This window comes from Cetorhinus maximus, chromosome 27 (assembly GCF_964194155.1).
Source record: "Cetorhinus maximus chromosome 27, sCetMax3.hap1.1, whole genome shotgun sequence".
NCBI classification, from domain to species: domain Eukaryota; kingdom Metazoa; phylum Chordata; class Chondrichthyes; order Lamniformes; family Cetorhinidae; genus Cetorhinus; species Cetorhinus maximus.
Window position 1 is genome coordinate 15,610,119 of NC_135905.1, and position 14,196 is coordinate 15,624,314.

At 40.2% G+C, this 14,196-nt stretch overlaps 1 protein-coding gene across 1 annotated transcript in view; it reads right to left on the bottom strand.

The window, feature by feature from the left end:
• Positions 1–14,196, bottom strand: part of LOC144668605 (vinculin) — a 138,987-nt gene that overhangs the window by 17,360 nt on the left and 107,431 nt on the right. Inside the window, exons 11-18 of the mRNA XM_078530786.1 lie at positions 13,708–13,898; positions 11,434–11,633; positions 6,332–6,460; positions 5,521–5,670; positions 4,887–4,995; positions 3,264–3,566; positions 2,382–2,506; positions 274–459 (exon numbers count right to left, since the gene is read on the bottom strand). Of these exons, the coding sequence (XP_078386912.1) occupies positions 274–459; positions 2,382–2,506; positions 3,264–3,566; positions 4,887–4,995; positions 5,521–5,670; positions 6,332–6,460; positions 11,434–11,633; positions 13,708–13,898 (1,393 nt within the window). The remainder of the gene's footprint in view (positions 1–273; positions 460–2,381; positions 2,507–3,263; positions 3,567–4,886; positions 4,996–5,520; positions 5,671–6,331; positions 6,461–11,433; positions 11,634–13,707; positions 13,899–14,196) is intronic.

Below are 14,196 nucleotides of genomic sequence, written 5' to 3' on the forward strand. Positions count from 1 at the left end.
CTCATTGCAACAATATGCTCATGATACCTCAAATAATTCTAGGAGGATAAAAATAAAATCAGCAAGTGTTTTGGATCAAGAGAGACTTAGAGAAACAGTTCATTCAAGTGTGGAAATGATTTCAGTTTCAAATAAATATCAACAATCTGACAGGAACTAAAAATGAGAAATTAGGATATGTATACAAGAAATAGATACTGACATCTGAACTCACAAAGCATTAAGCAGGCTTTGTTTATGTCTTTGGCTTCCTTAGGTCAGTCAAGTTCTTACCTTGCTAGACCATTTTCTAGCTTCATCGTGTAACTGCCTGGCAGACTCCATCATAGGTTGATTCACCACTTCTCCTGCTTTCATTTCTGGGAATTCCTCATCTTTTTCCTCAGGAGGTGGGGGTCTTGGTGGAGGAACCTGACCCTCAGGAAGTGGCGGTTTGGGAGGAGCAGGTTCGTCATTCAGCTGTAAACATTGCAATGAACGCTCAATATAAACAAAACTTCAACATAATGCTTCCACTCCATCAAATAATCTTCAACTAACCAACATATTTTATCCCACTCAGATGTAGCCATATATCTTTCATTAAATATACATAGTAAAACAAAGCATATCAGTTAATAAAAGAAATTTCACACAGTGCACAACAGTTTCTCCTTTTCCCCCCACCATTAGTTTAGTAACGTGAAATCTTGTGAAACTTTACTATTATGTTCAACTGAACTGTAGAAAATGACCTATACTAAATTTTAGACTGTCTTTCTTACATACTTGGGTTCAGCTACACAACATTAGAATAAAATACTAGGAAATGCTGGGAGACATAACCTAATCAGTTAAGGGCATTAAATAAAGAGCACACTAATTGAAGTGCAATAAGAACACAGGAAATAGGGGGAAGGAGTAGGCCCTCAAGCCTGCTCCACCATTCAATTAGATCATGGCTGATCTAATACCTTAATGCCATTTTTCCCACATGATATCATATCCCTTGATGTTGATGTCTTTACTATCTAGAAATCTATCAAATCTCTGTCTTGAACCTACTCAATGACTGAGCCTCCACAGCCCTCTGAGGTAGAGAATTCCAAAGATTTACCACCCTCTGAGTGAAGAAATTCCTCCTCATCTCAGTGTTAAATAGCCTACCTCTTATTCTGAGACTGTTCCCATGGTTCTAGGGCACCCCCACACACACCAGCCAGGGGAAACATCATTCCTTCATATATCTCGTTGAGCCCTGTAAGAGTTCTGTATGCTTAAACGAGTTTGCCTCTCATTCGTTTAAACTCTAGCGAATACAGGCCTAGTCTCCTCAATCTCTCCTCATAGAACAACCTCGCCACCCTAGGAATCAGTCTGGTGAACCTCTATTGTGCTCCCTCTATGGCAAGTATATCCTTTCCTAGGCAAGGAGACCAAACCTGTATACAATACTCTAGTTGTGGTCTCACCAAGGCGCTATACAATTGCAGCAAAATATCTTCACTCCTGTACTTAAATCCTTTTGAAGTAAAGACCAACATACCATTTGCCTTCTTAATTGCTTGCTGCACCTGCATGCAAGCTTCCAGTGACTCATGAACAAGAACACCCAGGTCCCTTTGGACATCAACACTTCCCAACCTCTCACCATTTAAAAACAATACTCTGCATTTCTGTTTTCCCTGCCAAAGTGGGTAACTTCACATTTTTTCACATTATATTCCATCTGCCATGTTCTTGCCCACTCATTTAGCCTTTATGGTAGACCAACCCATTAAAAAAATGTGACACCATTTTCTTTACAACAGATGATTTAATAGTATGATCTCAACTAAGGATGAATGTGCAGGTGTAAGACAGTGCAGATTCATCATGTCATTCAGATTGACTCAGGAGCAAAGGATAAATTTTATAAGTCACCACATTCAGACTAGGTAAATATCCTTCTGAGAAGAAAGGGGTATTTAATTCCACTGAGATTTTTTGCAATAACTGTCCTTTAATAATAAACACAACATCGGTGTGGTCTGTAACCTGATTCAGATAATCAGGGGTTTTAAGTTTAATACCCCAAACTAGAAGTTATACTGCTAAAACATATGAATGATTAAATTCAATGTTCGCAACAAAATGTTCAGTTGCATACAGCAACTACATAACTTGTATCACACACATAATCAGTAAGCTCATATGAAACAAAGGCGGCAGTAAAGCCTTCCCTGCTATTTTTATTTAAGAATTCAGATAATTAAATCTGTTTAAATTATGGATATAATTTTCGCAACGTCCTGATGACATAGCTTTCTCTGTAAACCATTAGTAGTAACATGATTTATTTAAACAACTAAAACAAAATATCACTGCTCTACTGTTACGTTAGGTACCAAACGTAGACATACATGGAGTTGATCTAGATCAGGTGGTGGAGGAGGGAAGTCTGGCTCCTGAGGCTGGAAGGCTTCTCGAACTTTAGCCACAGCTCCTAAAATTCGATATCCTGAATCCAAAAAACTCTTCTGCAAACCTAAGGTAAGAATCACAGATTTAATGAACCAAGTAAGCTGGAAAGATGCTTTAAATAAACACATTCCTATTTTGGAAAGATACACAAGCCTAATGTAAGCTTCCATGATTTAATTGACAAGATCAAAAATCAGAAAAGCGCACCCCCCTCAATTTAAACAGATGGCAGTTTTATTTATGTACAAAAACTGCCCTGCAAGTAAAATCATAACAAATGAACTTTAATATATATTTTAAACAAGTCACACCTCACTGTTCAGTTCAGTCACTTTTATTTAACTCAAAAGCAAACTACCCTAACTTCCAGGCCATAGCAAGTTTGAAAAGCATCAGTCTTGGAAGTAAAAAGGCCAGCACTGATGTAGGCTGACATTTAGACAAATAAATTTTAGGAACTGTCCAGAAACAAGATTAACTGGCTCTGAAATGTCAAATTGTGATGCAAAGTACCACCAAAATTCAACAAAATCACATCAAGTTGTTGTGGGGAGGGCGAAATTAAAGGGAATCAGTGCCTGAAGTCAAAAGAAATTACCTTGCGCAACTCAACATCAGGTCCTTAGCACTATTCTTAGAATGCAACAGCTCTTGTCCCTTGACTAGAGTGAATAATATTAACTATAATGTCAGAATAAACTGTCTGTAATACAACAGGTAATAAGAACAATGCAAAAAGACAATTCTCAGTATATGAAACAGGAACATTCAACAATCTAGTGAAAGTAAAAAACGAACATTGAAACATCAGTGCTTCTTACCAGGATCTGAAATGTTCCCAGCCACAGCTTTAGCATCCATTACCATAGGAGAGATGGTTTTGCTTAGATCATCAGATGCTGCCTTCACCGATTCACGGAATTTTGGGTCTTCTGAGTTTTCAACTTCCCTCTTAGCAACCAAAAGAATTCGGTTTGCACGACGTGCAATGCTTGTTGCTCCAGCAACCAGCATTTGAGGTTGTACATTGGCCATGGCTACCTTGCACTTGTCTATATCTTTCTTGATGGCCTCCTCAGAGGCATCCAATAGAGACCTGGTATCAATAGCTTCATCCACCAAACCTATATATGATAATTATTACACAGTATTACCTGCATGAAACTGAACAAATATAATTCTGAATTTCAAGCTGTTACCAAAACTCATCCCATTTAAAACAGAAGTTTCTAGTTTGATAGCTGGAAATTTGGGGTATCACGGTGGCACAGAAATGGAAGAATGTAACCATATCTAGCGCATTTAAATATTTGTATAATTGTTTAAGTTGTGGTGAAAACAGGCATTCGAGCCCGGTAGTAGAGGGGTGCAGGTTTGATTTCCTGACATCAGAAGTGCTGATTGGAGAAGGAAAAATTAAAAACAGAGTTATCACTGGCTGCTCTCCCACAGTTTCTGGTACCCATCTGAACAGAATCAATAGCAGATATTTGGGAGCAGACCCATACCAAATTAATCATAAGGTTTATGGGCCTACAACTCTTATAAAGGGAGTTAAGAGAGTGGGGGGAGGGAATAGATGTAAATTAATATTTACAAAGCATACTAGGAATCTACTTGTTAAACACTGCCAATTCAGATTAATAGACTGTAATTTGTCAATATTAAATGCTCAAAGTAGACATAATTCTTCAATTTAGAGAGATGAAGTAAACTGTAATAAGTGATCCTTAATAGCAGCATTACATAACGTCATCCCACAAAATTATAGGAGCATTTTTACTGCAAGCTTAGCAAAAAGTGACTGCACAGCATGCTGCAAGAAGTGGGTTTATCTCCACCCTGCAATAATTCTGTAAGAAAAGAGAAATCGGCTTTATTTTAAAATGTAGGGGAAAAAACTTCCAAATAACTGAGAAACGGGTGATTTGTGCAACTATAAACTTTCTCTGCAAAGCAGGCATGGAGATAAAAGCACTTGAAACAATTTCTCTTAGGGTGAAGGCTAATGGCTAACTTCAGCAAATTCACAGCAGACCCATGCTCGAAGGGAGCATCGGTCCACGGTTGTATTACAACACTTTGGCGCAGATTCCTTGAACGGCTATTCTATCAAGTGCTGCTCCCTGTGGAGAATGCAGGATCAATGACCCTAGCCTGAAACCTGATATACTGGTTTAGCTTTTTTTTTTAAGGCTTTCCCTATTGGAGAATATTTCAAAGCACAAAGGCAGCTGATTAGACTCAAAATTATTATCATTTGCCAACATATTGTTTCACAAGTGAAGGCTTCAAGCTCAAAATAAGGTTGGTTTATGTAACTACTACTTAGGATAGCCAATGACACAAGGAAGCAGGGCAAAAAGTTACTCAATGGACTTTCGCAGTTTCAATCATAAGAACAGTACAGCTCAACTCTAAGGTTTTCAAATGCTTTTGCTCACCAGTCATTTTCTCAACATTGTCAATCCACTGGTTCTTCATGGTTTCAAAATGTTCACTGGCAGCCTGGTTACCAGGATTTCTCAACAAGATGCGAGCAGCTGAAACCACCTGTACAAGTAATTCAGTAATAGTCAAGCTGAGCATTCAAAAGCTTGGGAGCAAGTTGAATATTACTGCAGCAAAACTATGCCAATAGCCTTTTTTACTCTTCCAAAGCTATAAAGATAGATTTAGAAATATGTGGCTGACTGTTGTGGGATGGAAATAAAATGTTTAAAGTGAAAAAATCTTTTAAAAATAAATTTGAATCAGCTGCACGTGGCATTAAGTAGTTTAATCCATTTTCCATTCATTCCACTAGATGGGGCATTCCAGCTTGAAAAGAATGGTCACATTGTGACATTGACAAAGTGCTCAGTCAGCAGTGACTTAACTGCGTCTGGGTCAGAATCAAAGCCAGCAACACTTCTTCTAAAAACTGAAGTTAAAATGAATAACGGAATCAGGCAGCTTAAAATGGAACAGAAGCACAGCAGTGGGGGGGGGGGGGGGATTATTGGAAGAGATATTTTTTTTAAAAGAGTACTTTTTATTAATAACAATCCTGATTTTGAATGTTTAACAAAGACCTACCTGTGGTGTTAACTCTCGAGCAGATTTCACAGCTGTCTGTATACCTTCTACTGTGGTTTTGTTTGCAGCTCCAACAGCAGCAGCTTTCTCTGCTGTAGCACCAAGTTTGGCAGCATGGTTCTCAAAGTAAGCTGCCCTCTCCTGAAACACCTGCCAATACAGCAACATTTTTCTTTTGTTATATACTGATTGCAAAGTAATTACAAGCAAATCTAATTTTCCTCAGTAATTGGACAATCATAATATAAAACATACAAGTTCTGTTGGTCATAATATCTCCTTTCTGCTTCAATAGTGCACTAACTGCAAACAAACAATTTTAAAGGCAATCTACAGCTAAGTCAACATTGATATGAAACAACCATAAAAGGGTGTGAGACAGTAGGGGAACAGTCTTCCTTCCATGAGAGAATCATTCCAAATCTGCTCAGTACTTTCCGACAGCAACATGGCCAAGGTCAAGTACTCAACAGTATAGTATATTGAGGATGCAAACCCATATTCCATCACTCCACAGTGGCATGCACCAATGCTCCAATGCGTTGATTATTGGCAAATTAAATAATTTACCATTGCAACAGCCCTCCTTTACAATTGGTAATATTAAATATTAAACAGTTAAGGTTCTCTATCTAGTTTGGTTCCTTCACACCTCTTTTAATTAACACAGGATGATACATTAGTAATTGGGCACTGCATAACTTCCTTCAAACACCAAGTTTACACTATTATGCAATATCATCTATACAAACACTCCTTTTTGTGTTACAAACACCCCTTTTTGTGTTACAACCTCCAATTTCCCACTTACCTCTTCTCTATTTGCTGCATCCCGAGGGGCCGTGGCTGCTACAGCAAGCAACTTAATTGGAGTGGTAGTGTCGCTGAAAACATCAGATACCTCTTGGGTCATGACTTCTTGCATTTTGCCTTTTAAGTCCTAAGAGAGAATAAAGATGATAAAGTATTAGTATTTTGCCTTAGAGGAATCTAACAGCTTAAATGTGCATCATTTATGGTACTTTGCAATGTGAATAGGTGGCTACAAAGCACATGGTAAATAAATTTAATGAGAGAATAGAAATAATGTTTTAAAAACTTATTTTTTAAAAAAAGATAGCCTTTTGAGGCAGAGACAGACAAAAACATAGCAATGCCAAATGATTTGGAAAATAGAGAATGCGTTGGCTGGGATGTATTGCCTGAGAACACTAATCAAGTAAAATGAGATGTTGCCTTCAAGGGCCTTAAGATCTTGAAGTTGATTCACTGGGACACAAGGAGACAGCACAGATAAGGAATGTATTTTTTATAGAAGAAAATGGAGATTTTCAAGTTTTGGATAGACTGAAATGTGTGCAAAGTGTTGAGCACTGGAAAAATTATCCTCAAAATGATTAGTGGATGAAGAATAGATGACCCTGCAGCATTTACAGTCTGCACCAAAGCCCAAAGGTAGAGTGGTAGAATTCAGGTTCATGTAAGAACACAATACATTGTAAGCTCCTCATTTGAAATTGGCCTGCAGTAAATGGTTCAGTATAAAAATAAATACTTTCTAAAATATTATTGCAAATGAATGTGGGCTAGTACAGTATTTCAGAGTTCCTTTATTCTGCTCTATTGAATCATAGCTGCATGTTCATGCCTACAATCCCTTCATCATAAGTTGGCCATCAGAGTGTGCTACTGTTCAGGAGTGTTAAGTGGAGACCAGATCATACCAAAAAAAGGAGGCTGAAAGGGAGGAAGAATACTCACAAACACATAGATATTAAACTTGCAAGAACTTTCCCTCAGTATGGTAGTTCATTCATCACTGCCAACTTCCCATCTCCCTAATTAACCAATTATAATTTGTACAAGAGTGGTTCAGTTGCACGACTAATGACCACGCTGGCCGAGATGTTTTTAAAATTATTTGTTCATGGGATGTGGGCTTCACTGGCCGGGCCAGCATTTATTGCACATCCCTAGTTGCCCTTGAGAAGGTGGTGGTGAGCTGCCTTCTTGAACCGCTGCAGTCCATGTGATGTAGGTACACTCATAGTGCTGTTAGGAAAGAAGCTCCAGGGTTTTGACCCAGTGACAGTGAAGGAACAGCGATATATTTCCAAGTCAAGATGGTGAGTGACTTGGAGGAGAACTTGTAGGTGGTAGTTTTCTCATCTATCTTCTGCCCTTGTACTTCTCGATGGTGGTGGTTGTGGTTTGGAAGGCGCTGTTGAAGGGTCTATTGTGAATTCCTGCAGTGCATCTTGGAGATTGCACACACTGCTGCTACTGTGCATCGGTGGTGGAGGGAGTGAATGTTTGTGCATGTGGTGCCAATCAAGCGGGCTGCTTTGTCCTGGATGGTGTTAAGCTTCTTGAATGTTGTGGGAGCTACACTCATCCAGGCAAGTGGGTCAGTCATCTCAGTTCCAGGACATCACTGCAGGGGACCATAAGACCATAAGACATAGGAGCAGAAATTAGGCCAATCGGCCCATCGAGTCTGCTCCGCCATTCAATCATGACTGATAAGTTTCTCAGCCCCATTCTCCCGCCTTCTCCCCGTAACCTTTGATCCCCTTACCAATCAAGAACCTATCTATCTCGGTCTTAAATACACTCAATGACCTGGCCTCCACAGCCTTCTGTGGCAATGAATTCCATAGATTCACTACTCTCTGGCTAAAGAAGTTTCTCCTAAAAGGTCTTCCCTTTACTCTGAGGCTGTGCCCTCAGGTCCTAGTCTCTCCTACTAATGGAAACATTTTCCACATGTCCACTCTATCCAGGCCTTTCAGTATTCTGTAAGTTTCAATCAGATCCCCCCTCATCCATCGAGTATAGACCCAGAGTCCTCAAACGTTCCTCATATGTTAAGCCTTTCATTCCTGGGATCGTTCTCGTGAACCTCCTCTGGACCCTCTCCAGGGCCAGCACATCCTTCCTGAGATATGAGGCCCAAAATTGCTTACAACATTCTAAATGTGGTCTGACCAGAGCCTTATAAAGCCTCAGCAACACATCCCTGCTTTTATATTCTAGTCCTCTCGAAATAAATGCCAACATTGCACTTGCCTTCCTAACTACCGACTCAACCTGCAAGTTAACCTTAAGAGAATCCTGGACTAGGACTCCCAAGTCCCTTTGCACTCCAGATTTCTAAATTCTCTCCCCATTTAGAAAATAGTCCATGCCTATATTCTTCCTACCAAAGTGCATGACCTCACATTTACCCACATTGTATTCCATCTGCCACTTCTTTGCCTATTCTCCTAACCTGTCCAAATTCTTCTGCAGCCTCCCCGCCTCCTCAATACTACCTGTCCCTCCACCTATCTTTGTATCATCTGCAAACTTAGCCAGGATGCCCTCAGTTCCTTCATCTAGATCATTAATGTATAAAGTGAAAAGTTGTGGAACTCCACTAGTCACCGGCCGCCATTCTGAGAAGGACCCCCTTATCCCCACTCTCTGCCTCCTGCCAGACAGCCAATCTTCTTTCCATGCTAATACCTTGCCTCTAACACCATGGGCTCTTATCTTACTGAGCAGCCTCCTGTGCGGCACCTTGAGTTCCTCGGGGTAATGTCCTCGGCCCAACCATCTCCAGCTGCTTCATCGATGAGCTTCCTTCCAGCATAAGGTCAGAAGTGGGAATGTTCGCTGATGGTTGCACAATGTTCAGCACCATTTGTGACTCTTCAAATACTGAAGCAGTTCATTTCTAAATGCAGCAAGACCTGGACAATATCCAGGCTGACAAGTGGCAAGTAACATTCACACCACACAAGTACCAGGCAATGACCATCTCCAACAAGAGAGAATCCAACCATCACTCCTTAATGTTCAATGGCATTACCATCGCTGAGTCCCCCACTATCAACATCCTGGGGGCTTACCATTGACCAGAAACAGAACTGGACTAGCCATATAAACACTGTCGCTACAAGAGCAGGTCAGAGACTAGGAATCCTGCGACAAATAACTCACCTCATGACTCCCCAAAGTCTGTCCACCAACTACACAGCACAAGTCAGGAGTGTGATGGGATACTCCCCACTTGCCTGGATGAGTGCAGCTCCCACAACACTCAAGAAGCTTGACACCATCCAGGACAAAGCAGCCCGCTTGATTGGCACCACATCCACAAACATTCACTCCCTCCACCACCGACGCATAGTAGCAGCAGTGTGTACCATCTACAAGATGCACTGCAGGAATTCACCAAGGCTCTTTCGACAGCACCTTCCAAACCACAACCACTACCATTTGGAAGGACAAGGGCAGGAGATAGATGGGAACACCGCCACCTGGAAGGCCCCCTCCAAGTCATTCACCATCCTGACTTGGAAATATATCGCTGTTCCTTCACTGTCACTGGGTCAAAATCCTGGAACTCCCTTCCTAACAGCACTATGGGTGTACCTACACCACATGGACTGCCACGGTTCAAAATGGCAGCTCACCAACACCTTCTTAAGGGCAACTAGGGATGGGCAATAAATGCTGCCCCAGCCAGCAAAGCCCACATCCCATGAATAAATAGCAACTTATATATCCTAAGTAAGTAACACATTCATAAATAGTTTCCCCCTACAGTATATTAAAATGATCAGACATTATGGTGCTTAAGCTTTGCTCAAAATATATTCACTGTGAAACTATGCACTTTCCAGGTGTGTGCAGAGGAAATTACGTCCATTTTCTCTGGAGTTTAGAAGAATGATAAGTGATCTCATCAAAACGTACAAGATTCTGAAGGGACATGAAACGGTAGATGCTGAGAGATTGTTTCCACTGGTGGGGGAATCTAAAATGCGGGGGCACAGGCTGAGGATATGGGGCCGATCATTTAGGACTGAGATGAGGGGAAATTATTCCACTCAAAAGGGTTGTGAATCTTTGGAATTCTCGGCCTCAGAGGGTTGTAGATGCTCAATCACTGATTACATTTAAGGCTGGGGTCGACAGATTTTTGGTCTCTCAGGAAATCAAGGGATGTGGGGAACAAGCAGGGAAGTGGAGTTGAAGCCCAACATCAGCCACGATCGTATTGAATGGCGGAGCTGGCCTGACGGGCCATATGGTCTGTTCCTGATTTAACGCAAAAGGATTCGTTCCAAGAAAGCATGATTCTTCATAAGAGATAGTACCCCACCTAGTGGAAAATATTCACTTTACACTGTATACTTGATTAAAAGTAACTGTTACCATCGAATAAAGTGCAAGGTTAAAAAATATTTCTTCTACTGCATATTTCAATTCACAGAATTGTTTCATTTATTTAAAAAACTAATTACAACTTGGATGGAAAGCCTGTTCACCTCTGCTATCTTGACTCAAATTAAAAATGTGTCCATCAGTTAAAAAGCGAATCAACTATTGAACTTGAACAGTGTTGATCAGCATACAGAAATGACAGTTTGCAGGCTGATAATTTCAGCTTTTTGATGCAAAAAGTATTGATTTTTATTGTGCTCTGGGCGAATGCTCCCCATATAAAAATTTGTTCATCACACAAAACTTAAAAGATCATGGTCAGACACTGAAGTAACTTTACAGTTAAAACTGCTGAGAATTATAACATGGTACAAAAGTTGTGAAGTGCATGCTGAATGAGCTCAACTGCTTTAATGTGCCTAAAAAAGTATATCCAGTAAATCAAAATAGAAAATGTTGGAAATACTAAGCAGGTCTGGTAGCATCTGTAGAGGGAGAAACAAGGTTAATGTTTCCAGTCGTTGTCCTTCCATCAGAACCATTCTGACAAAAGGTCACCAATCTGAAATCTTAATTCTACCAGGCCTGCTGAGTATTTCCAGCATTTTCTGCCTTAAATTCAGATTTCCAATATCCATGGTATTTAGCATTTGCATTTAGTAAATCCAAATGGCCACATCACATTCCAAGCGCTCCTACTTTTAGTGCGTCCTGTAGTTGTGCAGCAATTGCTCTGGCCTGAGGACTGTCTCCTTCGCCCCGAGATGCCAGCTCTGCAAGTTGTCCAGCCAGCTGTTCTACTTTGTCACACTTTCCAGTCAGTTCCTGACGATAAGGTCCCATCATTGCATTAGCCAGTCGACGTCCCTCTGCAACAAGTCCACGGATAGCTGCCTGGCCTAAAGAGAAGAAACAAAACTCCTTAAATTAAATCAAAGATAAAGTTCCAAAAGGGCCAAATGGTGGCACATCACTAGTTTCAGACATTTTGACATCCATATTGAATGACTGAGAAGTGCTGAGTGGAAGGCAGGAACTTCATTACCAGGGGATAAAGCTAGAAAAAGGATGTGGGGGGTGGGGTGGCTTGGTGGGGAAACAAAAGGAAGATCAGTTCAAACTTGCTCACCTTCTGATGGCTAGAAATAAACACCATTGGTACAAGTTTGCTCATCCTCACAGATGAAAAGGTGTACAGTATGGTGGAAAACGGGAAGGGAGAAAACATTTGACCAAAATAACAAGTGTTACAAAGCTTAAAAGATTGTTATGTTTTGATACTGTCTCTCTAATTTAGGGTAAAATGCAGGCATGTAAGGGTCATGTAATCTGCTCTGAATCCTTCCCAACAAGAGGCTGGGGTGGCTTGGTTCTTAAAGGTTAAAGGGGGCCCAGGTTGTTTTACTGGGAAGAAGATGCAAGATATTCACATCAGTAGACAATGGCAAGAGCATCTATGCTGACTCTGGGTAAACGGTTACCAATTCTCACAGGGTGGGGTTATGAATGTAAGGTTTTATAAACACATACTTTCAACTAATTTCAAGATAGAATGGAGCTGGGAGTTTCAAGGATAGTTAATTAATAATTCAACCTGGATTCAAGGCAGATATAATTCATATTGCCATAGCGAAGGCTTTAGAAGGAATAGTCCATAGGAAACCATTGTAGGATCAGGGTTAGAGAGTGAGAGGGAGAGTAGGGGGAAAGAGAGTGAGCGACAGCAAACGCGAGAGTGCATTCGGAATGTGGGTGGGAGCTCACTCTCAGATTGAAGAGACCAAATTCATGAGGATTTAAACAGGGCTGGAAGATTTGACTTGCTTTGGCTAGAGGGAGGGATCCCCAGGGTAACCCTTACAGTAAAAGTCAGTTATGGGATTAGCAGTTACCTGGCTGGAAAAAGAAAAGAGAAGCAAGCTATCGGGAGCTTAGAATAACTTTGGACTGGTTCCTGGAGAATGAAGCTTCCATTTAAGGGACAGAGTAATGTATAATCACAGAAGGGGGCTTTTGGTCATTTTAAAAATTAAATGGGGGCATCTTTTCTGTAATTTAGAGTACAAGTTGCTTACTGAATAGTGGTTAGCTAATGATGATTTTAGTTTGTTTGTCACAGTAAAAGTCTCAAAACAATAGGCAATCCAACAAAATGACGATAAGTCAAGGATTGCCAAAAATGATAAGTCTTGGTAGAAAACATGCGTAGGCAAGAGATTTATTTTTAAAATCTGCTTTTCTGCAATACCTATAATGCGGATAAAAGAGAAAAAATAAAGTACTCCTCCCTATATTTTCATTCCCTTTCTCTCGAATAACAATGTTCTGTGTTATATTTTTGTGATGTGCACTCCACATCTAAAGCTTTCACCAACTAAGTTCAGTTATTTGTCAGCCAGTGGAGTTTTGTAGTGCAAGGGTCCTTTGCACAGCTCAAAATTGAAGTTGAAATGTCACTGATGGGATGACAATTTGAATTCAAGCTGAAGTTCCATATTTGATTACAGTAAGTGTGATGTTTCACCATTTTTAACTCCTTGAATCATATTAATTTAACAACAGATGAGGGTGGAGATGGCACAGTTAAAATTGCTTTTACCTCTTATTTCCCCCAATGTGAATGGTAGCATAGTAATATATATGCTGTTATTGATCAACTTAGTCCATGATGTTAAGCTTGTACACTGCAACAGGCTTGAGCAACAATTCCACGAACAAGGTTTTAAAACTCATATATAGCAATGGCCTCTTCATGAAATGATCAGTCAAACTGCCCATTTCATGATCTGTGCAATGGGTTTGCCCAGTTCATGAAATTGGTTCTACCAGTGCCCATTTCATGAAATGGGCAGTTTCACAAATTAGGTGTAACATATTCAAATCCTTGACCCTGCAAATAAGATGCTCAGCTTTCAAAAGAAAGGATTCATACTCATTCTGTGTTTCAATGAATTTCAATGAAAGTGTACTCACCCACACCACGCCCATCAACTGTAGGATTATCAATCCAGCGCTGGGCTTGCTCTATTTTGCCTTCCAAATTAACTGCTGCTTTTACTGGCCTACTGTTGGCCACTGCTCGGTTTGTCTTGGTCTGCAAATTCTGCAACGTGGTAGCAATTTGCTTAGCCAAAGCACGTGCTTCTGGGGTGTCACCTTTGCCTCTGCAAAGCACAGAAAGCAGGGTCACAACTCTGCACCAAACATGAATCAAAGTAAATGAAGTAAATAAGTAAATAAAGCTAAATGCTGACAAATGTGAATACTAATTTCTATAAGATCTTAATAGTGGTACAAAAACACAGAACATTAGGAGTGAGTTTAATGATTCTAAGGGAAACAGATTGAATTGACTTTTAAGACCTAATTCAGCCAAAACAGGCAATATTTATAAACTGAAATGAACGTTTCATGTTAAACGGGTAAGACTTGATAGATTCAAGTGAAGAAACTCATAATAAT